The following is a 26,899-nucleotide window of genomic DNA, read 5'->3' as shown; positions in this document are numbered from 1 at the left end:
GCTCCATCGGGGCTGTTTGAATGCATTTGACATAAATGTCAGTATATGGGTGCTCTACAGTCGTAGCATCGGCCCATTTGACCACGGAGATGCGAGAGACGACCGGTTTGACCGCACGTTACCGCGATACGTTTCCTGTCCGTGACAGAGTTAGCATGCAGCTTTAGCCGTGATGTCTAGCTCTGCTTTTCCTGGTAATGTTTGAAACCCAAAGTGTTTCCATACTTTACTGTATGTGTAGTGTTTACTACTTTGGATTTAACATGTGAGGGTGCAGGTCGTATCCACGTGGAGCCTCCGCCGTTTGCTTTTTTTCGCATCGGCATCAAAACGTTTTGTTTTGGTTGACGGCTACGGAACGGATATGACGTCACGTTGACTACAGACTACAACAATAAAAGCAGTAACTTCCTTCTACCTCTGCATAGACTCAAATGAAGCAAATATATCGATTCTGGCATTAGGAAAATCAATTTCAAAATCATTCAAAATCGCGATACATAGGTGAATCGATTTGTCTGTCAGTACAACTTCGCACTTGAGCAAATGTATTAGTATGAAATCCACTAAAGTTGTATTAAAATATCTTCCTTGTTCCTCTTGCTGCTCATTACATTTCTCACTGTACTGCAGGCTGGAATTCGCTGCACTACAGTAAATCACATGTAAGAGCTAAATTCTTTTAAGATGGAGCTCCTCACAGACGGTATGTTTTCAACATGGAGGGAACTCGGAGCTTTTGGCTGCTGCTTCTTTTTCAACCCACTGTGAGGGAAACGGCTCAAAATTGCTGGCAGTAGCTGCGTGTCGTGTTCACACTGTCAGATCTGAAGGGGGTGTTCCTCTTCCCTCCCTTTACTCACCCTCCCTCTCTCTCTCTCTCTCTCTCTCTCTCACACGATGCATGAATCCACCGGTTCTGAGCTCCACAGAGGCACCATCCAGTTCATCTGAGCCACTTGTGGGAAGGATTTGAGTCACAGCTGCTGCGAGAGGTGAGTCATTCTTTATCTCCCCACTCAAGATAGATTTCACCGCCACCTCTTTGCATTTTTACATTCATTTTTTTTTTTTTTTTGTCATTTATAGAACAGCTGGTTTTTACATTGGCTAGACTTCAAGTGGGTGCAATTTTTTAGTGACATCATCATAATTGATTCTTATTTGTTTTGCCAATATGACATTTTATATGGAAACTTCATGTTTGTCTTCGGTACTAAATACAGAGTTTGCAGTGAATTAACAGGATTTGCTGGCATGTTGCAGCTGCATGATATTTTCAAGGTTTGTTTGTGATATTTATATGGTATTTTCTACTTAATATGTCAAGATCAACTACTAACAGCTTAGTATAAACCTATAAATCATATGAATTTTATTCTAAACTTCCCCCAAATCATCAGTTAGGGGATAAACTAAACCTTATGGGCAACCACCTGTATTTTGCACGTCTTAAACTGGTGAACAAGGATGTTTCACATGGGGAATAAAACTGTTTTAATAGCTTTTGGGCTCTAAATTGCCCGTAGGTGTGAATGTGAGCGTGAATGGTTGACTATCTCTATGTGTCAGCCCTGTGATAGTCTGGAGACCGGTCCAGGATGTACCCCGCCTTCGCCACAATGTCAGCTGGGATCTGCTCCAGCCCCCTCGCAACCCTGAATGGGATAAGTGGTTACAGATAATTAATGAATGAATAATAGCTTTTGTCTGTAATAGACTTGAAGCTGTGCAGCATGTGTACTAAAAAACAACTGCCCTTTGCAACTTTGTCAGCAGTCCTGATGTCTGTTGAGAAATGTTCTATTATACATTCATTATATTTACTGTAGCTATGACTTGCTGTGCTGTAGCCATTATTTCACAATGCAGATATAGAACCCCAGTCAGATAGAGCTTCCCTTTGAGTCGAAACACAAACACGGAGAGCTCCTGATGCTGCATGACTCACGTGTCGCACTGTGTGGCACAAAAACAAAGCAATATGAGCAACACAGGGAAAGCTGCGAGACCAGTGATTTATTATAATTAAGAAAACTTTATGGACGCCCCCCCCGTTGTGCATGAAATGCTCTTCTTCTTCAGTCTTATTGTCGCTGTAAAGTCTACAGAAAATATAATTTTTCTCACAGAGATTAGTCACCAAAGCAGCAGCGAGCATCACTCAGCGCGAGACGAGGAGCTGCCTTTTTACGGACTGACCTGAATCTGGCTCCTGATAAACACATCTCCAGCTGGGGGAACAAAAACTCGCCTTATTTCAGTGCCATTATTTGGCGTTCATTATGACAAGTATGTAGGCTTCTCTCTGCGGAGGGAGAGATGCGTGACAAGTCACTTTATTAATGCTCATGTGAATAGTGACTCATAAGAACCAGCTGGCTTTAACACAACATAATTAGAAAATGGCTGCACAATGTTATATACATGTAGCACACTAGTGGATCTATTTATGTCACATTTCTTTGTGGACATTTGGACATTATACCTATATATATATATATATATATATATATTATTTAGTGCTAGATTTATTCTTTTATTTTTTTGTTGTTGTTGTTTTTTTGTTTTTTTGATGTTGCATTCAAGTTGCTGTTGGTGGAACCACCAACAATTAAGTAAGGGATAATGTACAGCGAGCCGGTCATTGTTGGTCAATCACGGCGCTTATTAAACGGCTACTTATTTAAGAAATCAATAATTTGACACAAAAACTGTCCTCCAGAGTCTGAGATCAGAACTGCACCCATAGCAACGGTCTGCTATAAAGAAATAACAGACCGCAGAACGCCGCGATTGACCAGTCAGAACTGAATATTCAACAAAGCCGTTTAATAATTAGCTTTAGACTACAAGCCAAGAGAAGCTTAATCGTGACATGAATGGTGATAATGGCATTGGCGTCACCAAGGGGTGGTCAGGAGCCACGGCCACTGCCACCCTGATGTAATGGCTGCCTCCGTGTGGTGTTTTTAAACTTGAGTAAACTTGTTCAAAGTAAATGTTTTGTTCCTTACATTCAATGTATATCAAATAAGATATGTCAAATTAAAGCTTTTTAAGGAGCCTATTTGAAGAACAATTAAACGCTTAACACATGTATATACAGATGCATAACACATTATAACAGGATTGTTGTGGACCTCAAAATGTTAACTGTACCAGTATCATTCTATGCCCATCAGATATTTAGTAACATTAACTATAAAATAAGAAACCAAAGTACATCAATATGCAATTCCTTGACTCTACAATACGCACACGTTTGAATGCAAACTGTCCTAAGAGGTGTACAATTTTACACTTTTACCTTTACTTTCTATTACGGCTGTCAAAGATAGCGAGAACACGTTAACGCAAATTAGTTTTAACGCCACTAATTTCTTTAACGCAATCGATCTTTCGTTATAGCGGAGCTAGTGTGAAGATGCTGGCTTCATATGAATCTACAAAACCTAAGGAATCCATTGATACCAACTATGTCATACTAGCTTGTCGTAAAGGAGGCTAAATAACGCTCCAAACTTACATTCAATTTTGGCGAGGAAAAACTGTCATGTCCATTTTCAAAGGGGTCCCTTGACCTCTGACCTCCAGATATGTGAATGAAAATGGGTTCTATGGGTACCCACGAGTCTCCCCTTTACAGACATGCCAACTTTATGATAATCACATGCTGTTTGGGGCAAGTCATAGTCAAGTCAGCACACTGACACACTGACAGCTGTTGTTGCCTGTTGGGCTGCAGTTTGCCATGTTATGATTTGAGCATATTATTTATGCTAAATGCAGTACCTGTGAGGGTTTCTGGACAATATGTTTCATTGTTTTGTGTTGTTAATTGATTTCCAATAATAAATATATACATACATTTGCATAAAGCAAACATATTTTAGCAATAAATATTTGACAAAATCTCCCTTTAAAGTACATTTTGAACAAATAAAAAAAAATGTGTGATTAATCACAATTAACTATGGAAAATCATGCGATTAATTGCGATAAAATGTTTTGGGTTTGGGAAGAACCTGAGCAGTTTTCAGCTGCCTAACCTTAGCCTGAAACAAGTAACGTCAGCTAAGTTAACTGCTCAGGTAGCTTAGCTAACGTTGGTGGGCTAAAGGCGTCTGCGGTGGTCCCACAATTAACTCAAATCAATTAACTGTGGCGTTATTGTGAAACATAACGTTGTTCTCTAACCAGGGCAACCTAATGACCACAAAGTAAACATCACTAATCGGTCGGCATCACAAACAGACTACGTACAAAGTGTTAACTGGTGACTCTCAGCCGAATGCGTCGCGGTTGCTCGTAGTGACCGCAGCTGTTGTAAACACAAACAGAACATGTAGGCGCCTCGTAAAAGCCTTCAGTCTGACTTCAATCCATTTTAAATGCATACTCATCTGTGTTTATTATCTACGCCGGCCTTTTATGTAAGTCACTACGAGCAACCACGGACGCTTTCGGCTGAAAGTCACCAGTTAACACAGTTAGACAGTAGAGTCACCACGACATGCCACCGCAGGAATGGCGGCCATGCTAGATCGCGGAACACACAAAGCGGTCGACGGATTCGTTATTGGGTGCCACTTCGTCTGGGAGAAAAAGTAAATGCCTTTTAAACACTGTGTTATTTGATAGTGTAGCCATGGCAACCTTTGAAGAGGTGCTCATGACCATAATGTTTTGCTACCGTCCGTGGCATTGTCATTGGATTCAGACACATCATGAGATCAGCTGCAGATTGTTATCTTGGATCGGCTTCCACTGGTGCTGTCCACGCTGATCAGACTGAGAGGACGCTCAGCAGGAGCACTCTCTGCTTCAAGTCCTGACAGACGGAGGCATTCAGCGGGATTGTCCTTCAATTTATGCATATTTGGAAAATCGAGTGTTGCAATTAAATGATCGTGAAATAACAAAGGCTTTTATAGACCAGTGCAGTGCCCACTCAGAATGGGCCCAATGCCTGGCTCCTGGGAGCCTTCTGGTATTGCTGTTTACAGCGTTGTCGGGGGCTCGTGCCTGTTAGGAGAGCGTGGCCAATCCGAGCGGGCCGATTACTTGGCTCCCCGGTATTGTTGCTTGCAGCGTTGTTGGGGGCTCGTGCCCGTTCGGAGAGCGGGTCGATCGCTTATCCCCAAGGAATTGTGCTTGCAGCTGTGTCGAGAACAAGCCCCCAGGAAGAGCGCCGGTCGTTGATCCCGACTTTCGTAGTGGTCAAACGGCGGTACTGCAACTTCCGTGTCAGTCAAGTGATGCCATTGGGCCCGAAAAGACTTCTTTCCATAGACTTACATTGGGAAAGACACGTCTGTAACTCAGCCGATAATTTTTTTTGAGGTGAATCAACTTCCAAGTATGAACACTCTAATAGCCCTTATTTAAAAAATGTAGTTTTTAAAATTGTAAATGCACAAATAGCCAAATCCAGAGTTATTTCCCTTCCTGTGAATGAGACCCAGACCGAGGCTGGAGCGCAAGCCGTGACGACCACGTGATGTGCCTGAGCGGACGCTACTGCGCATGTTTCCATGTGCCCAAGATCCGGGTACTTTTCCAGACGGAAGTCGAGCCATTTAGGCTTCATGCGCCACTGAGCAACTTTCATAGGAATGAACGGGGCCCCGCCTCCAACACTGTATCCAGTTCCCTTAATACATCCATGGTCGAGAACCGCTGTATACGTTAGTTTATCCAGCATCCAGCAGCAAAACTGAACTGCATTCAATGAGCCGCGGCCTGCCTCCTGTGGACGACATACCGGACAGTCCGCAGAGCCCTGACGCCCCGCCGCCCCCTACTGCTGAACAGAGCGCTTGTTTATTAGCTTGCCATCTAAAGTGCTTTAGCTGCTGTTGCAAGGGTTTTTACAGAGTGGGTTATAATGTGCACTGACTGGTGTAGTTTTATATAGCTTCAGCATGGTAGCTAGCTGCAAAGGCTGGTGCTCTGTGTGTTTATGTGTTTTCAGTTAAGCCTGGTAAGCCCCGGCCATCCATGGCCATGCCCAGCTCCTTATATCAGCATAGACTGCTCCAGAGATGATGTATTTTTGTAGGCCAACCAGGAAGTTAGCATCGCCCTGGATTCCCTCGACAAAAACCCAATGCGATTGTTCCATTGGGTTTTGGATTATTGCAGAAAATAATCTCTGTGGCAAACACACATTTATGATACTTACATGTTTTGAAGTGTGAATGCAATCTCCAGAAGTAAAAAGCTAACGTTAGGCTAAAGACGAACTACACCACGGTCACATGAGTGCGATACAACGAGTGTGTAAATGCATTTATTGATGTATTTTATGTTGTGGAACAAAACGTTAAAATCTCTTAAACTTGTGTTAACCACAGACCTTATTACAGGCTTCTAATTAAAAACCCATTAAAAAAAACCCATTGACTTCCAGACGAGGGAACCGGAAGTGCTAAAATGATAACTCATTTCCGGGTTTTAGGACTCCTGTAGCACTCTATTAGGAAAACTGGAAATATGGCGAGGAAAATTAGATATCTCGCATGGGAGATCACATCGATAACTGCTAAATGAGTTATTCATTGTCATTCATGTGATTATTAATATTCACATCATGAATGGATTATAATCTGTAAACTAGGACACATTATTAACATCATATAATTGGCCTGTTTGTTTAATGGCTAAATTTAGCTCCACAATTTGCATGTGCCGTATAACCAGCCTGTTAATTGTGGAAAAGTACAGCAGTTATATAATGTCCTTTCACATACCGGTGCAGACAGATGCAGACAGTGCATGCTCACTGGTTGTTCTTTTGGTGTGATTAGCATTTCCAAGTCATTATATTTAATTACATTTTTTTGTGCTGTCCATAATGATGTTGGTCTGCTCTGTGAATGAATGATGTGGGGCACATCTAACACAAACTTACACTTGAGATACAGTCCTCTCTTTTTTTATTTCCCATATGAATATCGAAATAACTTTCAAACCCCAAAATATGCTCAGAAATGTAATAGCCATTCATATATGCTATTTTATCCCACAATGTGAGCCTTCACAATAATAAAAAGAATAGGGCCTTTCAATCGATTCAAATAGTTAATTGCGATTAATCACAAATTGTTCGCACATTTTTATCTGTTCAAAATGTACCTCAAAGGGAGATTTGTCAAGTATTTAATACTCAGAATGGGGCAAATATGCTTGATTATGCATAAAAATATGCTCAAATCATCAACAACAGCTGTCAGTGTGTCAGTGTGCTGACTTGACTATGACTTGCCCCAAACTGCATGTGATTATCATAAAGTGGGCATGTCTGTAAAGGGGAGACTCGTGGGTACCCATAGAACCCACTTTCATTCACATATCTTGAGGTCAGAGGTCAAGGGACCCCTTTGAAAATGGCCATGCCAGTTTTTCCTCGCCAAAATTTAGCACAAATTTGTTATTTAGCTTCCTTCCCGACAAGCTAGTATGACATGGTTGGTACCAATGGATTCCTTAGGTTTTTTAGTTTTCATAAAATACCAGTATCTTCACTCTAGCTTTAAAACTGAGCCCGCTACAACCTCCGGAAGATCGATTGCATTAATGCGTTAAAGAAATTAGTGGCGTTAAAAACGATTTTTCTTTGGCGCGTTATTATCGCGTTAACTTTGACAGCCCTAATAAAAAGTCATTCAAAATGATAAAAATAGTCTGCATGTGTGGGCTGAGAATGTGTTTTTGTAAGCTCTTACATCCAATTAAGCTTTATTTGGTCTTACAGTGTAACCATGTCCACATTTTGCTTTTAGAAACCATGTCGATATAGTGTGAATCCATGGTGGGCTTTTGAAGTCAGATGATCATTAATAATAATAATAATAATATATTAGATTTATATAGCGCTTTTTAAGGATCTCAAAGACGCTTTAACATAGTCGGGGGGAAAACAGTGTGAGACAGACAGGAGACGAACGACAAAAAGCGACATACACAGGCACAATCACATACATACACACGGACTGATGGGTAGGCGGAGGGAGGGAGCATTAGCTGTTAGGAGCATCAAGATGTTTCTCTTGATGTTGTGATCAAGGTGAGGGTGTTGCATTTTTTTTTTATGACAGTGGTACAAGATCGCAGTTAGTAACCGACCTCCCCTGGGACTGTCACTTGAGAGAAAGAGGTAATTCACATTCAGTTCATGGCAGGAGGTATGTTCACACGGACATGCAATCAGTCCCAGAGTCACAGAAATGACAGCTTGAACACTACAAATTGTACTAGTACTAGAGCACAGGGTGGTTGGGTACAAAATTGTGCATTGATTATAGCTGAGAGCATAATCTATACAGAACAAAAGCTTACATCCTCACATCAGAGCAGCCACACATCACATAACGTCTTCAAACGGCAACACAAGTCAAATCATAGCAGTGCTGCACATGAATCGAATGTAGAAGTATTTTCATAATGTTTTTTTCTTTTTTTAAACCCATTAGATACTCCTCCAGTCACTCTGGGCTGTGCCCAGAGATTTCCAAGTATGTTTCCATTAAAACTGAGAGCCCTTTCTCATACAGCGTGAAGAAACAGTTGAAATCAAATTGCAACATTGGTTTCGTCAAAATGTTTTCTTGCATATAAACCTTGGCCGTGAAATTGATTAGTATGGAAAAACAATTTCAGAATAAAAAAAGCTTTGACATCTGCCAGCATGCTCTGTCAAGTCATATCAATGTTTTCAAAATGTTGCTGGAGGGGATTCACGGTTAAACACGGACAGAAAACAAAGCAGTCCATTTAAGGAAATAAGCGACCCTCCTACATCTTGTTGTTAGCTGAAGTCCCTCAACAGTTTGCACTGTTGATATTTCAAAGAGTTGCCTTCATAGTGTCGTGTTACGTGCGGCTACTGCTTCTTTATTTTGTACCATCAAAGGATGGATTGATTATAAGACGATGGGCCCCTGGACACACATGCATAAAAGACAGCAAAAACCTGCCGCAGGCAGAGCCATGCCCCTCTTGGTCAGTCTCCATCTTTATTTGTGAGATTTTTACACCTAAACGTATAAAGCTTCCTGCCATAGTAGATCCACACCGACTCCACCCTTCCTTTCCATAGATGTTATATAAAATACCAGCACTGACCAAATGAAAATGTAATGAACTCAAGTACTTCTGGGTGGTTAAAAAGTAACTTAACCTCAGAGTTTTGGCTGAAGTGCCTACCCTGGAAATTCAAAACGGCCTCCGGAACAAGAAAAATGTATCAACATGAGCAAGGCTGGGAGGAGGTTGTGTTTAGATGGTAACCCACAATTAACTTTAAAAAGAAGTCTTGCGAGACTCGCTGCCCGACGACATATCCTGACCAACCATTCAAGATCAATGCCTATCCTTAATTATTTCGCAAGAGACTGCAAATTGTTCTAAAAATAGCGTACACTTAAACAGATATCAATCCTTTTAGGTGAGACTTTCTTTTAGTTGACTAAAATAAGTTTTTTTCTGCCGTCCCTGTCCACAGCACTGTATTGCTTTGCTCTGGCGTCGGTGCTCCTCTCCATTTCTCCAAGCTGGGGGTGTGCCGACAACCCGTTCTCACTCCCAACTCGTCATATACCGCCGTTTGGTAAATGCCACTCGGCATCGGAAATGACGCAAGGAGGCAACATTTAGCAACAATATGTGCCGAATGAACAAACACAAGACTTTCAACCAGGAGACCGGTGTTCATGTCCCGTATGAAACTAAAAGTAACGTTGACTTTTTTTGTCACGTGAGTTGTTGGTATCGTCAGTCCCGTGAGTCACTAGTCGGTGAAGTCAACCACGCCCGTTTCCTAACCCTAACTGAGTGGTTGTGTTGCCTAAACCTAACTTCCTGTGAAAACGGAAGTTTATTTTTAAAGGACACTATGTATGTAACGTGCGTATATTGACACGCCGTCTCTGGTCTGTCCAAAAGTAACACAAGAGGGGTACCCGTTGCCGAGGGGCACTGACCAAGCGGCGGCATTTTGACGAGTCGGGAGTGAGAATGTGTTGGTGCCGACCGTCATCTGCTGTAAGTAATACACCTACTATGGATAAGTACCTCTTACAATCCCACTTCAAAACACCTGAATTATCCCTTTAATACCGGCCTCTTCAAAAGGAAAAAAAGGCCCCCTGAGCCTCAGGCCTGTTCTGTAATTCATTACCTAGAATTTCACATCCAGTGTTGTTAGTGCAACAAATTCTCTGCTGTGCTGCATGTTAATTCAAAGCTTTGTCTCAAGCTGAGAAGTTGACAGTGATGTTTTGAATGTCTTGACAGGTTTTAAAAAAAAGAGGATCTATTGAGGTATACTGATATACTAAAGAAATGTTTAATTTAAACAAATCATAATTTTTGTTTAAAAAATAGGATGCCTCTCCTTTTCCATGTTATCACATGATATTAATTTCTGTGCTTGTTGATATTTTAGATGTAATTCCATCAGGGTTTGATAAATGGTCAATGACGTTCTTTCCTGCTATCGTGGAGGATCACATGGGAAACATTATCAGTCGTTAAAGGTATCTGCGTATTTGGGAAGAATATCATATGATACTTATATTAATAGATAATAAACAGATGTGAGGAACTGTTAACTGTTAATACCTATAAAGTGAATAATTGAAATGTGATCGCTCCAGCCACTGGGATTTGAATGACATAGTTAATCGTTTCAACATAAATTATACTTTTGTGTCACAGTAATTGCTCCTCGTCTCTGAACAGCTTAAGAGAAACTTCCGTGTAAATTAGTACTGGGAAAATAGAATTCCAATGATGCTGATATAATTCAGATTTCCTGCAATTATCGTGTTCAAAGTGCATACATAACAGCAGTTAGATGTCTTAACTACTCAAACATAAATCATTTAGCCATGCAGCAAAGATTACTGTAAGCTCACGGTGTCACTTTGTAATGAGGTTTGGATGATGGCGTTCTGCTCAAATGAGACAGACTCCAAACAGGTGTTATGATGGGTCTCCATGATGGAGAATTAAATAATCGCTCAACTTTGCTTGAATGACTTTGTTTTCCACTACGAAAAAGCAGTATACTTCAAGTTTATTTTATGAGGTATACTTAGGTAAAGTTCAAGTATATTTCCCTTACTTTATGTAGTAAGTATACTAATATTAATGTATTAGTACCATACTTGTAAGTGTACTAATTCAATACTTCTTGGGACTAAATTGGCCCACTTTTTAGTTTATAAAAGTATACTTTTAAGTGTACTTTAAGTGTAAGAACAGTAAACTTTGAGTACACAACTAGTTTACATCTAAGTTGTATTTTGTACTGCAACTATACTATGAACTATACTACAAGTGAATAGGTATACTGTTAGTTTAATAGTTATATACTTGTAGCTCACTTTTTAGTTTATAAAAGTACACTTTGTATACTTTAACTTATACTAAGCCAACGATTTATGTCTTACATAAAAAAAATAGTTCCTTTTGCTATTTGACTTGATGTTTTGTGATGATACAATTTTTTTTTAAAAATTCTCACATGCCTCCACGGTGAACGGAGAATCCAAAAACTTAGAAAATTCTTGATGAATTGAAGTAAATTCATATAAAATGATTCATTTACAAACTCTCACACACTTTAATAGGCTACTCTATCAAAAAGTAAGCACAACTACAAGCTAAGTATCTTTCTGTAGGCCTATAAGGCAAGAATACTTACTTAATACTTTTCTTAAGTATATCTCGATCAAAAGATTAAGTACAAGTATAAGCCAAGTATACTTAGACTTTGCCGTATACTTATCTCTATAAGCTAAGTATACTTAAGTATATCTCTGATAAGTACATAAAAAGTAAACTGAAAGTATACTCTCTTATTTTAAGTTTAAAATAAGTATACTAATAGCACACCTGAATAAACTTCTGTTTGGTAAGGGCTGTCATCAATGTGTTTGCTTCGTCTCTTTTTCCATTCAGATATTTTCTTTTTCAGCTTTTAATCAGCTCTTTTCCTGGAAATGCCTCAAGTACCACATGACTCTGATTTTTTAAAGGCAGGGTAGGCGATCTTGATAAACTAGCAAGAGTACACAAGATTTTTAAAAATGATCCAGCCGTAAAAACGGGCCAAGTGTTGCCAACTCTTTTCCAATGAAAGTAGCTAGCAGCACTACCTCCAAAAGTCCCTAAATCTAGAGAGAAAGTCGCCAAGTCGGCAACACTGACTCAGGCCTCCTACCAAAGCCTCTCCCCCAAAATTATCATTACGAACATCAACAACGAACAAGCGGCTATTGTTACTCACAGCTGTCAAGCTATAGCAGCTTGTGGACAACTCCGGTGATGTTATTACATTTGGGCCGAATTAAATGATTGGACAGTGTTTTTATTATACCCCGCGACATCGTAGTCGGGGGTATATAGCACTCCGCCGTGTCCGTCCTTCCGTCCATCCGTCCGTTCACGTGTCACACTTTCGTTTCCGGAGCAGAACTCAAAAACTATTCAACTTAGGTACTTGAAATTTGGTTTGATGGTTGACAGTGTGGTCTAGTGGTGCCTTTTGGGGGTTAGAAGGCTAGAACTTTTGAAATTTTTCCAAAAGGGCAAAACCTTTGGCCCTACTTTAGCATGGGTCAAGCAGTGAGCAGGGGTATGTGAGCCATGCTCAATTTTACCTTGTTACAGTCTTGCGACAGCCACAGATACCAGTTTTTTTTCTTTATTTTTTATCAGAGAATGAAAATTTCAACAAATATAATATATATATAACAAAAAATGTTTTTAAAATATTTTACCAACCCTGCCTTTAAGTAAAAAGGTTTATGTAATGGGGTGGCTGTAGGTCAGTGGGTAGAGCGGATCGTCCTTTAACCACAAGGTTGGCGGTTTGATCCCAGGCTCCTACAGACTGCATGTCGAAGTGTCCTTGAGCAAGACACTAAACCCCAAGATGCTCCCCGGGCGCTTGCAGCAGCCCACTGCTCCTCAAAAAAAAATACTTAGGATGGGTTAAATGCTGAGGTGAAATTTCATGTATGTACTTCTTCTTATAATCTCTGTGAAACTGTATAAGCAACTCCAATAGTGTCATTTGACATCACCGGAGGGTCCGTTAGTCGTACTTGAGAAACAGGGCGAGCATTATGGGAATACTTTACCCCCAAAATTACCATTTGTATATCAAATCAAGAATCCAAAAATGGAGAACAAGTCTTGCTGAATTGAAGTAAATGGATGCCGCGATTAACAAAAGCAAAACTGAAGTAAATCAAAACATCCGTTTACAAACTCTCACACAATTCGTACAGTACAATCCAAGTCTCATTTATCCAGCCGTATGCTCACTACTTCCCAAACACAGAGGAAAACAAAGTTTCATTCAGCTATTCGAGGTAACACGGGGTTAGTAATTTATAAACAAATGGTCATTTTGTGAGTGAAATATTCCTTTGAAGCTTATCTCAGCACATCTCGTCAGCTGAGGCCGGGATGTTAACATGAGGCTTGTACTGTGTCCCGTTCACAGTGGTACTATGTCAGCGCCCCTCATCTTTTTTCTTTCATGGCCAAAAGGGAATATTGAAAACAAACTTCAGTGCCTTTTTGTTTTAGTACCGCTGAGAGTTTCTCACACCGACGTAATGGGGACACCATTTGAATGGCGTCTTTTGATGATTATCTCCCCGCCAGGCGTAAGCCTAGAGTGGATCATGTGTTCGGTCGATCGCGCGCGTGTGCGTGCATGTCAATGATAATTTCAACATTGGTGGGGGCTTGTATGAAAGGGGGAATTCCATGTTATTTATTGCCTAGTAAAGTTCAACCAATATTTGTGAACATGAGTGACTCTCTCTCAAAGCCAGAAACCAGAGAAAATTTCATTTCCTGCATTCTGCGTCATTTTTCTGCATCAATTTATTGAGGAAATGTCTGTCATTTATGTAGAGGAAAACAAAAAAACTGAGGTGACCAGTAACAAAATTTATAACTATAATGGAATATAATGCATGGCCCTTCTGTGTGGAGTTTGCATGTTCTCCCAGTGTTAGCGTGGGTTTTCTCTGGGTTCTCCGGTTTCCTCCCACAGTCCAAAGACATGATAATAGATAATGGATGGATGGAATAGAAAGCAGCGAGGCTCTCAGCCATTCTGTATTGCTTTCAAATATTCTCTTGTAGATCAACTTTTCTCAGTTACCGTTATCCCTGCCTGTCATGTACGCTTCCCTCCTCTTTTGTGTCTTTTGTTCTGGGATGTAACCTCTTGATGTGACCAGCTGTTAATGTTCCTCTTGTTGGTGCCTGCCTGTATCATTACCTCTAATGATGGTGTTTAAGGCTTGTATAATTAAACTGTGGTGCATTCAGGTATAGTTGTAATGGCCTATTTTGGTTAATATATGCGTTTCAGAACTTATTGGAGCCTGTGATTGGTCTTGGACGAGCTACGCCAACCTGATTTCCTCTGTGCCCACCCACACTGTGATTTCTAACTACGCCACTTGAATGATCAGTAGGACTGCGTGTTACAATCTCTGAAGTTTCTGCGTTACAAATGACTTGTTCTTGATGACCACTAGATGATGTTGCTACCATTCAGACAGATCCTGAGTTGTGTACCTGTTTCTGGTTAACCCCCTGAGACCCGCGGGGGGACTTTACTGTCTTTCAGAGGCTGTGGCAGGTTCAATTTTAGAGCTATAGTGAAGTTATGAATGAAGTTATACCTGGTATCATCACGGGAAGGAGGCTAAATAACGCTCCAAAGTTAGGCAAGATTTTGGCGAGGAAAAACTGACATGGCCATTTTCAAAGGGGTCTCTTGACCTCCAACCTCAAGATATGTGACTGAAAATGGGTTCTATGGGTACCCACGAGTCTCCCCTTCACATACATGCCCACTTAATGATAATCACATGCAGTTTTGGGCAAAAACCAGGCTGTTTTATGCATGCAGTATAAATGTGTTATTTTTCACCTATTCTAAAATGGTGTATTTGAATATTTCTGCATACTGGGGTCCCTAAACAGTCTTGAATTACATAAATTGGGTGTCACTGTAAAGCTGAGACTCTTGTGGATCCAATGAGCCCAATTGTATTCAAGTGTGATGATGTTAGTCCCCATAGTAGCCATTTAATTGTAGTGGGACCATTTCTTTTTTTTTTCTTTAAACTTGACCTCACTGTATAAAATGACCTGTGGTGACCTCTAGGATAATCACAGCCTCATGAAAGTTTTACAGCCACAAACTAGAGACCTAGAGCATTCAGAGGATGGATGGCTTCCCTAAGTGGATTAACAAAAAGGGGGGTTTCTGAGCAGTTTACACAACAGAAGTGCTCGCCATCCAATTGCCAAAAAATCCAATTCTTGCAGAAATCTCCAAATGTCAAAAGTGTTTGATACCAAATCACAGCATGGCTTTTTCTATGGTGTCCCTCAAGGTCTTGGTGTCTTAATGTGGTATTTTGGAGGGATTGTTGATCATTTTTACCAATTCTCGAGTGGTAAAAAATGGTTAAATTTAGCACCAAATCTGTGTAACAAATGGTATCAACCCCAAAAATGATGTATAAGGCACAACAACATTATATCAGAGCTACAGTGTGTAGTAATATGACACCGTCTCACTTTGACATGTGTTTTCTTTTGCAGCCCGCTTTAAAAATGGCATCCATAATAGAGCAGCAGTGATCTGGACCAGAGCCACCAGCAGGGATGAATCTGTCTGATGAGTCCTCCTACCAAGAGGAGATGCTGCTGAGTAACTCCTCCTTTGGTTACACCTATTATCACCAGAACTACACCCTGCCCCCTTCGCTGCTACCAGACCAGACCAGCACTTCCTCGCCGCTGGCAGCATGCGAGCAGGTCCACATCGCTGTGGAGGTATGAACAGTGTGTGTGTGGTACTGAACACCAAAACGCATTTTGTTTCTTTCTTTTTTTTTTACATAAATTAAGGCGTGACACCACAGGTGAATGTGGTAGAGAAACTTTCCTATTGATTACTTAAATTAAGACAATTATTTTTTTTTATTACAAGTTTTCTGAAATTTTGTTTAAATATGCAAATGAGGCATTATGTAATGCTAACTTTTTGCGAAATTAGGAGAAATCAACAGACGCAAATGGACAAAGTAGTAAAATAAACATCTAAATGTGTATTTTGGATGTTTCCTTTCCACCGGTCTGATAGAAGACGTGTTATGGAAGCAAAATAGTGATGAAAATAAATAAATTAAGAATGGACGCCTGTGTGTTCTGTCCCTTGTATTTATTGCAGCCTACCCCTGAACCTAGTCGGGTCTATCACCCCTTTTAACATCCGTGTTCTTACTGTGGTTGTTTTACTTTTAATGTTTATTATATTATGTACTTGCTGTGTGCCTTTTCCTACAGTATGTCTTTTTTTAATTTTAATTGTTAAGTGCATTGGGACCATGCTGCACGGGGATTCTGCACTTTAGATAAAATTGATTGATCGATTGATTGAAAATCGCCTTAAACTATTTATCATTCTGTTTTTAAATACTCTATTGTGCTCCATTATGTTCTGCTACATCCAATTAATTGTTCACTATTGCTACACTATTCTACTGTAACTCTTACCCTGATATGCTACTCCACTGGTTCCCAACCTTGTGTGTGTGTAACTTAGCCCTCTCATATTGATTTATTTTAATAGTTTGGTGAAACACTCCATCGATTTCTCAGGAAAACAACAAACAACAGCCTGAAATTTTGCATAGTAGTATTTTCTCTTCCTCTTCCCTATCTTGTTAATTATCCCGTCATCCCTCAGATTTATTTTTGGCCACCCTACTGGTCTGCTCATCTTCACTCCTCTATTCTTCTCTGTTCCATTGTATTCTGCTCTCCTCAGGTCTTTCTGATCCTGGGTATCATCTCTCTGCTGGAGAACATCCTGGTCATCACAGCCATAGTAAAGAACAAGAACCTCCACTCACCCATGTACTTCTTTGTCTGCAGGTAAACGGTTCAGCTGTTGAACGCACACCATAAAATATAATGTAATAGCCTTAAAACAATCTTAAAGTATCAGTAGGCAGACTGTTTTTGGCATAATTGGGGCAAAAATTCCATAATAACCTTTCAGCATGTTGTAATTCAAGTGTTAGACTAGACTTCTGCACCTCCTCATGGCTCTGTTTTCAGGCTTTAAAAAATCTGCCAGTGACGGGAGACTTTGGCCAATCACAGGTCATTTCAGAGAGAGCGTTCCTATTGGCTGTTCATTCAACGGAGGCAGCTGTCAATCACTCGCGAACTCCGATCAAACAGTCAAACTAGGCAGTGCAGATCAAATATGAATCAATATTCTGTTACTGTAATGCCTATTTCTCGCTTCAAATGTTTTCAGAAACATCTTGTAGTGTACTGTTTAGCTGTAAAATGAGGAAGTTTGTGACCCGGCAGCCATGATGAGAACAGTTAAGGAAATACCAAGCACTGCCCACATGCCAATAGAAGCGCTCTCTCTCTCTCTGAAATGACCTGTGATTGGCCAAAGTCTCCTGTCACGTCCCATTTTAAAGTCTGAAAACAGAGCCATGAGGAGGTGCAGGAGTCTAGTTTTCTCTCAGAACACTTGAATTACAATATGCTGAAAGGTTATTATGGAATTTTTGCCCAATGATGCCAAAAAACGTTCTGCATACTGCAGGTTTAAGTCATCAAATTTGTGATTTGTGACACCCAATCCAATTAATGTCATGCCTCATGAGTCCACATGTTCGCATGCAATCACATATAGAGAAAAAAGGAAAAACAAATTACTTAACTACAATTTATGTAATTACTCTTAGATGGGTACAAGATTATAAGACCAAAACAATCTCAAGCACTCTCAAGACTCTCAGCTGACCGCATGGTATTTTATTCTTTTTAACACGTAAATTTATGACAGCATCAGGAACTAATTTGCTTCCTCTGGCGACACATACTGTGTGATATTTTTCTCGGGGGAACAAAGAAACAGAGACCGATCCTACCTCACAGTTTATTTGGAAAATCCATTTCTGTCAAGCTCAAGATGTGCAAATTAGCTCCACTTTTATAAATAAGTCCACTCTGTCGTATCAGGAGAGTATAACAACTTTATTGTGATACTGAGCTTTCATTTTAATATGGGATGTTTTCATTTGGGTCTTCTCGACAAATGTGCATAAAACACATGAAAACACAATATAAATTGAAATAATCATGGCCTTAAGGAGAAACATTATTACCTAATTTTCTTTATCTTGCAGAATGGGCCAGAGATAGGAACTAGTTTTAAGGCCTTTATTGTTTCCCTGTGGGAGAAACAGTGGGTTCACTCAGGGCCCACAGCTCATTTTTCATCCCGGGGGCCCCAATCTAGCCCTAGATATTACACCAAGGAACAAGATAAACACTGAAGAATGGCACAAGTTTAATAAACTACAACTTTACTAATCCTGCAGCACTGGAAAATATAGGAGAATGTTTTAATTTAAGATTGGAGCAAAGATTGGAGCAAATATGATTAAAAAAAAGAAGTTATTTTTATAAAACGGTCACTATATCCTGACAGTAGTGCAAAAGACCTGCACTTCAATTTCGACATTAACACCAATTTTGACTTAAACAAAGACTAGAATATTTAAATCATTGCCAAACAAACATTGTTTGGGCAAAATGCCACTGAAGTGTTGTTTTAGTAGCGTTAAGGCCTCGTCTTATAGAAACTATTTCGGAAAAAATACCACAAGCATTTTATGAAGTTTTTAAAGGCAGTGTTTTAACACACAGCTCAGCCGAACCCGGTACCGTGTCCGTCAGGTAAAAGAGGTTAAATAGCATTTTAGCTGTCATTACTCACACTGCACTGTAAACAGAAACATGTACAGATTTGTGAACATCTATGAACCGGAGCTGAACCTAACTTGTTTGCTTGTTGCAGCCTGGCAGTAGCGGACATGCTGGTGAGTGTGTCCAACGCCTGGGAGACCATCATCATTTACCTCCTCAACAACAGACAGCTGGTGGTGGAGGATCACTTCATCCGGCAGATGGACAATGTGTTTGACTCCATGATCTGCATCTCTGTCGTGGCGTCGATGTGTAGCCTGCTGGCCATCGCTGTGGACAGGTAATGATGGAGGGAGGTGTGCATGCCATAAATACAAGCACTTTTGTCTCTGCCCTGAAATCTGTGTAACAATAATACTCTCAGACGAGTGCGTAATTACATAGCTCTGTTTGCCCTGAAACAAGACACAACGTCTCTTATTTAGTTCAGCGAATGAAGATGTAAAATAAAAACAGATTTTTATTTTTAACAATAGAGGCTGTGCAGTGCAATTAGCTAACAAAAGCAGCGTGGAGCTCTTTATATTTTTCCAGTCATAAGATTATAGGAATTCTTTTACTGGAATTAATCTCTGTCCAATATATAATTACCAATTTCCTGTTTCTTTCTGAAATGAGTCTGAAAGTTTAGTTTACTCAATATGGTTAGTACTGCTCAGCCTGTGATTAAAGTTTTTAAAATGTATTCTGCGCTAGATGGCGCTGCGGTAGCGCTGCCGCCATTTTGGACTGAAAACAACAATGAGTCTGTAGCCATGGATGTCTAAAGAGACGTCTAAATCAGAGGATCATTTTTTTAGGTAAATCAACTTCCTAGTACTACACTTAAATAGCCCTCATTTAAATCATTATGTCCTAAAAGTTGTAAAATGAACTAATAGCTGAATCCAGAGTTATTTTCATCACCGCCCTGCACGCTCATATGACATATCGGGTTCTGCCAGCTTCCTGCTAGCTGTATGCGGCTGTAATAATGGATATTTTGGCAGTAATTCATCACTTTTATTATCTTCTAATACACCCGTGGGCTGTATGCTGTAAGCCTAGCGTGGTGGATGTAATAACGTCTCTGTTCTCTAACAACAGGCTATGGGCCAGTAGCTAGTAGTGCTAGTAGCATGACATCAACAGAATTTAATGGAGTTTTAGGCTCTCAAAATATGTGCTCTAACTTCCATTTGTGTCCATCGCTCACTTTATGCTCCTCTGGGAAGCAGCCGGGCAAAAAAGTTTAATAAATAAATAAGTAAATAGTTATAATAGTATGCATATTTATAATATTTTTATTGTTTAACACAGGCCATTTTGGCTGAAACATTAAAATTATGACAATAGAATAGAAATAATTTTGTTTGATTTTTGTTTTTCGGACGTTTTACTGGCGTCCGGTAGTCGCTTTCAATCCAAAATGGTGGAAGCGTAACTCTGCTGCTGGGCGCTGATGTTGCAACAGAACAAACAATAGACTTTCACTTCTTATTAATGTACGTTCTTTGACGTTGATTTGAATGGGAAGGTTTGTTCTACTCCCATTCTATTTCTATTTCCCACATCTAAAAGGTCTCTACCCTCATTGGTTTCTGCAGTTCCTCAGAGGCTGGTTAAGGTTGCTACAGGTTACTCCAAAAATCAATACATGTTATTGGTCTACAGGTACGTCACTATCTTCTATGCACTGAGATACCACAACATCATGACCGTGAGGAGAGCCGGCTGCATCATCGGGGGAATCTGGACCTTCTGCACGGGCTGCGGGATCGTCTTCATCATCTACTCCGACACCACCCCCGTCATCATCTGCCTGGTCTCCATGTTCTTTGCCATGCTGCTCATCATGGCCTCCCTCTACAGCCACATGTTTATGCTGGCGCGTTCGCACGTCAAGCGCATCGCCGCCCTGCCAGGCTACAACTCCATCCACCAGCGGGCCAGCATGAAGGGGGCCATCACGCTCACCATCCTGCTGGGGATCTTCATCGTCTGCTGGGCTCCCTTCTTCCTCCACCTCATCCTGATGATCTCGTGTCCGCGGAACCTCTACTGCGTGTGCTTCATGTCTCACTTCAACATGTACCTCATCCTCATCATGTGCAACTCTGTGATTGACCCGCTCATCTATGCCTTCAGGAGTCAGGAGATGAGGAAGACTTTTAAGGAGATCATCTGCTGTTACAGCCTGAGAAACGCCTGCACCAACATCTGCGCTCTGACGGGTAAGTACTGAGAGACACAGACTGAGAAGACGAATGACTGGTGATTGCTGACTGAATCTGACACTGGAGAAGAGACTGGACTGGAAAACTGGTTCATTACACTTTTCAGCCAGTACAGTGTATGGTCTTCTGTCCAGTATGAACTGGAAAGGGGACCCTCTCAGAAGGTTAAACTACTATCTCCTAATGTATCCGCCATGCGCACAAAGTGGCTCGTTTATTAGGTAAATTATTTGAACACACAGCCATTTGAAATTATGATTGATTTTTAAGTGCGTTACAGAAAAACAGTTTGTGTCCTGCCTTTCATTACAGCAGACATTTCTTTTATTCTTCTGCTTTGACCTTTTTCTTGACAGGATATTTTCATTTCCATTACTCTCATTAGTAAATCATAAATGCCGTTGTGTAAGAGCTCTTGCATACTTGCTTTTAACTACTGTATGCGTCGGCGTGAACATGATGGCTACCCCGCATACCCAATGTGGCTTCAGAGCAGCGGTTGGGAATTATCGCTATGTTATGCCAACCCAGTCTAACTCGCAGCTTGATCAGCGCCCCCCTCGGCATCTGATACTGACGCACTAAGGCACCCTTTAGCGTCTGTACACGCCGGGCTTTCAACTAATTCAAATGTGAACCCATCCGCGTCATTGTTAGACGGTCAGAGCAACTGCCGTAGTATAAACGGCGAGAAAGTCTGAGTAGGGTGGTTAGGAAAAACAAACACAGGACTTTCACCCTGGAGGCTGCTGTTCGTGTCCTGTGTGAAACCAAATTAACGTTGACTTATTTTACCTTTACGTAACAAGCGTAGTTATTTTACGTATAAAATGTACTTATTTTAAGCCAAACCACGATCTTTTCATAAACCAAGTAGTTTTTTTGCGTAAGTAAACCTAAAAATGAAGTGACCTTCATTAGAAGTATATTTTGAAAAGACACTGTGTGCATGTAACAAGCGGAAACTTAACACGCCTTCCCTGAAACGTCCAACACTGACGCCAGAGGGGTAACTAGAGAGCCATGGAGTAGGGCCACTGACCAAGCGTCGGTATTTGACGAGTTGGGAGTGAGAACGCGTTGGCTCTGCGGATGTATGAATGGTGGGGGAATGAAGACAACAACAATAGGGGAAAATTGTGAAGGAAAACTAATAGTAAGTTGCCTGAAAGAAATGCTCTTACGTGTAGTTTTTGGAAGACAATTACTTCTTTGTCGTTTAGTACCGAGGACGTGATGTAAAAATGCCAATCGCATAGCAGCTGCTTTTCTATCAGCACATTGTTAAAAAGCATGTACAGTATATGAGTGCTCAAAACAAACGAAGTGAAGTGGGGCAGGGGGGGCAGCTTTGGACGACGTAATACAGTGTTTCCCACAGGATTTTTAAGAGACTGTGGTGGGGGACTTTGGATCTTCTAGGGCGGTCTGGGGGGATTGTCCCCTGCAAGAAAACTTTGAACATTTTCAAGTTAAATGCATCAATCTGGAGCACTTTGAGAGCAAAATTATGAGGCTAGATCTATGAAGAACAATTTAATAGTGAAGGCTGAATGGTTATGAATGCTGATGGCAAAAAGACGGGGTGCCGACATCGCCGCAGACCTCTCGCACTGAGGACAGTCTGCCCCGGTTGACAGTCATGCCAGGATCCCATCTCTCCCAACAGGGAGAGAGGGCGCACTGCGCAGCGAGAACTCAACGGCCTCGGGCAGCGGCGAGGTCCGGGCGAGGGGTGATGTAAAACTAACGGTCGGGCCTTTACAGGCAGACATAGAGTCTGTGGCGCACCAAGATGATGCGCCCGGCGAGGGACAGTCCACCAGTTGAGAAGTGTAAAAATATTTTAGGTTCATTATGAAACTGTGGCGGGCTGGATGTCAGATCGCTTTGATTTCATTTGAACTAGGCTACACAATGATTGATGATTGGATAAAGATCCACAGCACACAGCATACAAAATGTGTATAAACATATTATTCAGTGCCTTTTTATTGGGCATCAACCTCGCGTTTACGCACGTATTGTCGAAAACAATAGACTTGACAAGTAAATAACGGCTTACGGTTACGTGAGACACCGCAGAGACGGAGCTGTGCAGACAGCTGCTGACCAGATTAAAATGAGAGAATAAAAAAACTTCAGCCGCCCGTGGCTCACAGTCTGTCGGAGGTTTATCTCTTCAACTACATTAAGTTTTTCTGATTGATTCACTGTTGAGCAGAGCGTCTTCATCATTATGCGTTTACAACCCGAGAAGCCACATTCGTCCACGGCCTCAGATGTGTGTTACCTTGTTTGTCATCTGTAAGTGGGGAAAAGCGCTGATCTTTTGGATGGCCTCACCTGCCTATCAACAGCCAATTTCCTGCCACTGCGGTACTCCCTGCCCCCCCCTCTCCCTGCTGCTGCATTAGTGCTACAGTTAATGAACAGCATCCTTTAAATCTGCCAACGCTCAGCTAATTAATTTGTCTCTCCTGTCTGTATCTTCTATCTTTAAAGCTGCTCTATTCTGTCAGTGTGATCCCTGCGCTGGGATGTTATTTTTTTTTAAACAGCAGTGTGTGTCCGGCAAACACAAACATATTAAACTATGTGAAGATGTCATACGTTTACACTTGAAATGTAAAAATGAATGTAAAAAGAAGCTTCACAGTGCTCTCTGTAAGTATGTGCGTGTGTGTGTTAGTGGCGCCTACCTCCCGACTGAGAAGCTTGACTGAACTTTATCACAACATGTAACCATCCGCTGAAACTGCTTTTCATTACAAATGTTATGCATCATTTCTTGGTGGTGGATACTAAACATTTGTTTTCCAGTGTTATATTTATTGCAAAAAAAAAGAGAGAAAGCCATTTGTATTATTTGTGTCTTCAGACTAGAGGTGTCGCGATATGCCGGTATTGACGATAACTGATATTTAAAAATTAAATATTGATATGTTAATATATTGATAAGATGATGCTATGTAAATACTCTAGCGCCACTTCTAGGGAAACTTTATTTTTCAACCTGGACTCTATTTCCCATGTTTTTGTGTCCAACTGACTAATGCAACAACAACTTCTGCGCTGTAGACGGCAGCTGCCCACGTGCTGCAATGTAATCCTATTGGGGCAAGCTGGCACCGTCATTTACGCCCACTAAAAGTGTTTGTTTTTGCCACTGACAGGCTCTGATTGTTATTATAAGTGTCTGACAATATTATGGAAAGAGTCTCACTGAAGGAGAGGTCTCTTTCTGAAATCTGGAGAGGTGACTTGGATACAATAACAGACAGACACTAATCATAACAATCAGTGACAAAAACAAGCACTTTTAGTGGACGTAATGTTACATTGACGCTGCTCACTTGCCCTCGCCATACTTGCCAACCTTGAGACCTTAAAAATAGGGAGGATATCAAAACCATAGCAGGGGGTCTGGGAGTCCTCCCTCCCAGAAATATTTGAGTTTCAGACACTTTGTTTCCTGCATTCTGGAAAACAATGAAAAAAAGTAAATAATAAGTAGACTGCAACATAATTTTTATGTTCTAATTTTACCTTTAATTCTCAGGAAAGAAAACTGAATAATTTGCCCCTCTGGCGTAAATCTGGTGTGTGAATCTCTAGCGTAATCTAATATTCATCAGTTTTAATCATTTTTTGCTCCTGCTTGAGTATTTCTTTCTCTTAGTACTCTTTATTTCTCTCTCCGTCTCTCACTCACTGAAGGTCCTTTCAGACACAATCGGACAACGGCACGACTGCGCTCTGAAACCCCATCATTTCCAACGGCTTGCACTGCGCCATGACGGCTTTTCGCTGTGTTGAGCAAAGCCCGACTTTGGGTGCTACACGCTGTGATGTGTGCTGAACCCAGCGGCGTGCTCAGCTCAAACATGAGCTCAAACTGCGCATAGACTGCTCTCTTCCACCGGGAAACAGCATTGGTGTAACTCTATTGTCGTCCGGGTGGAAACAGTAGGGATTATACACGCTGTACAGAGCCAGAAAAGTGTGAAAATTTGTCATAAATCTGGAGAATTTTTGACCCCGGGAGGAAACCAGGAGAGGGAGATGAATAACGGGAGTCTCCCGGGAAAATCGGGAGGGTTGGCAAGTATAACCCTCACAGTTTGTTTCGCTGCTGCTGGTTACAGCGTTCTCCTTCAATACTGGACCAATTAAAAAAATTGTTCTCCCTGTTAATCACTTTGTCAACAGGTTGAAAAATACCGAAGTTATCCTTTAAACCAGGCTTTTGTACAGTTATGGTTACAGACTCTCTCCACCTCCCTACACTCATATTTTTTCCAAAAAAAGCACAAAACGCACAATAAACAAAGTTAAAGATGAATTTTACTGATATCATTATTATTATTATTATTATTATTATTATTATTATTTAATTATCTCTAGATAATATCATTATCGTGAACTCTTTTGGCCACGATAATCCTGTAGTCAAAATCTGATATCGTGACAGTCTTACGTCAGATTGATCGTTGCCGTTTTTTATGCTTATAGACAAGACAAGACAAGAGATGTTTATGGAACAAACGTGAAAAAAACTGAATTAAAAGGATGCCTTTTAATTCTGTTTTGTGTTGTAATTGCCTTACTGTATAGCTTCTATTTAATGTTTATTGTAAGTGCTTTGCAACTGTGAGATCAAAAAAAGAGCATATGAATACGCACTCAGGCTCATGTACACACAAGGAAAAGTGCTTTTATTAAAACCCAATGGTATTATTTTCCCAATAGGTTTATTTATTGATGGTTCCATTTTTACTCACTCTACATCCACCTCCAACATGACCTGATCTGGGGAATTATGCAGAATGATTCATTGTTGTTGTTGACTGTAAATACTCGGTTCTTATTCCCACAGAAACAGCAGCAAAAAACACTGAAAGTGATGTGATACTGCACAGGGGTGAAGCCCTCATGCTGATTGCATGCATTTATGTATAGTACAGTGAGACCGTATTTAATATGTCTCCACAGCTGTGGAGACATATTTCCTGTTAGTTAATGGTGAAGTCATGGCATGCAAGAATATCAATGTGAGCTTTAATTGAAACGACCGATATCAGTGTTGCTTAAAATAATTTATTTTATTTATGTGCGTCTGAATAAAAGCAAAAGGTAAAATGGTGAGCTGCTTTCACATTATTGTTTGCATCGGTAGCCGTGGTAACGACGGAAATCACAAGGTTATGAATGAGTTCTTTGTGTGAAGTAGGCTCTGGGAAGTATGTGCCCTGTGTGAATGATGTGGTGCAAATGGGCCATTTTAAATCGACCGATTTGAAGAGATTGACGTTTTAGGTGATATGAGATTGCACCCAAGTCCTGAGAGAACAGGATGATGGGGGGGATGGATGGATAGACAGCCAGGAAGACAGAGAGAGGATGGAGAGATGGCAGTTACGACACAATGCACCTGCCCATGTGGCCTCTGACTGGATCCACTAAGCGCCCTTTTTGCAAGACTTTTTTCTCTATTTCTTTTTATAATTTTATTTTTTCAGTTCAAAAATATTCTCGATTAAAAGTGTGTTGTAATGCCCGACAACTGCATTTGAGTTCTAAATCTTTTCAACCTCCCTTGTCACAGCCACCGCATGCAAATCGAGCGCTCTGCGGAGCACGTATCCCTGAGCGGCCTTCATTGCCAGCCAGATAACGATAGTGTTTGTTTAGGGCCTGGATATTTGCCATATTTCTATGAATATGATTTATGAGCTCACACAACCACTGAATATTGTGTGAAATGAATCTCTCCCTCTTGTCTCCTCTCTCGCTGCACACACTAGGGCTGAATAGTTTGAAGCTTC

The 26,899-nt window shown here is 40.8% G+C and overlaps 1 protein-coding gene across 1 annotated transcript; it reads left to right on the top strand.

Moving 5' to 3' along the window:
* The first annotated feature begins 236 nt into the window (after positions 1-236).
* On the top strand, positions 237-26,219 carry LOC119496378 (melanocortin receptor 5-like). Its single transcript, XM_037783638.1, has 6 exons — positions 237-995; positions 15,655-15,888; positions 16,886-16,992; positions 18,947-19,135; positions 20,509-21,068; positions 24,792-26,219. Exons 2-6 carry the CDS (start codon positions 15,718-15,720, stop codon positions 24,869-24,871), a joined length of 1,107 nt encoding a protein of 368 aa, XP_037639566.1. The 5' UTR covers positions 237-995; positions 15,655-15,717; the 3' UTR covers positions 24,872-26,219.
* Positions 26,220-26,899: the final 680 nt, after the last annotated feature.

Source organism: Sebastes umbrosus, chromosome 11, assembly GCF_015220745.1.
Source record: "Sebastes umbrosus isolate fSebUmb1 chromosome 11, fSebUmb1.pri, whole genome shotgun sequence".
NCBI lineage: Eukaryota > Metazoa > Chordata > Actinopteri > Perciformes > Sebastidae > Sebastes > Sebastes umbrosus.
This window is presented reverse-complemented; position numbering and strand designations above follow the sequence as displayed.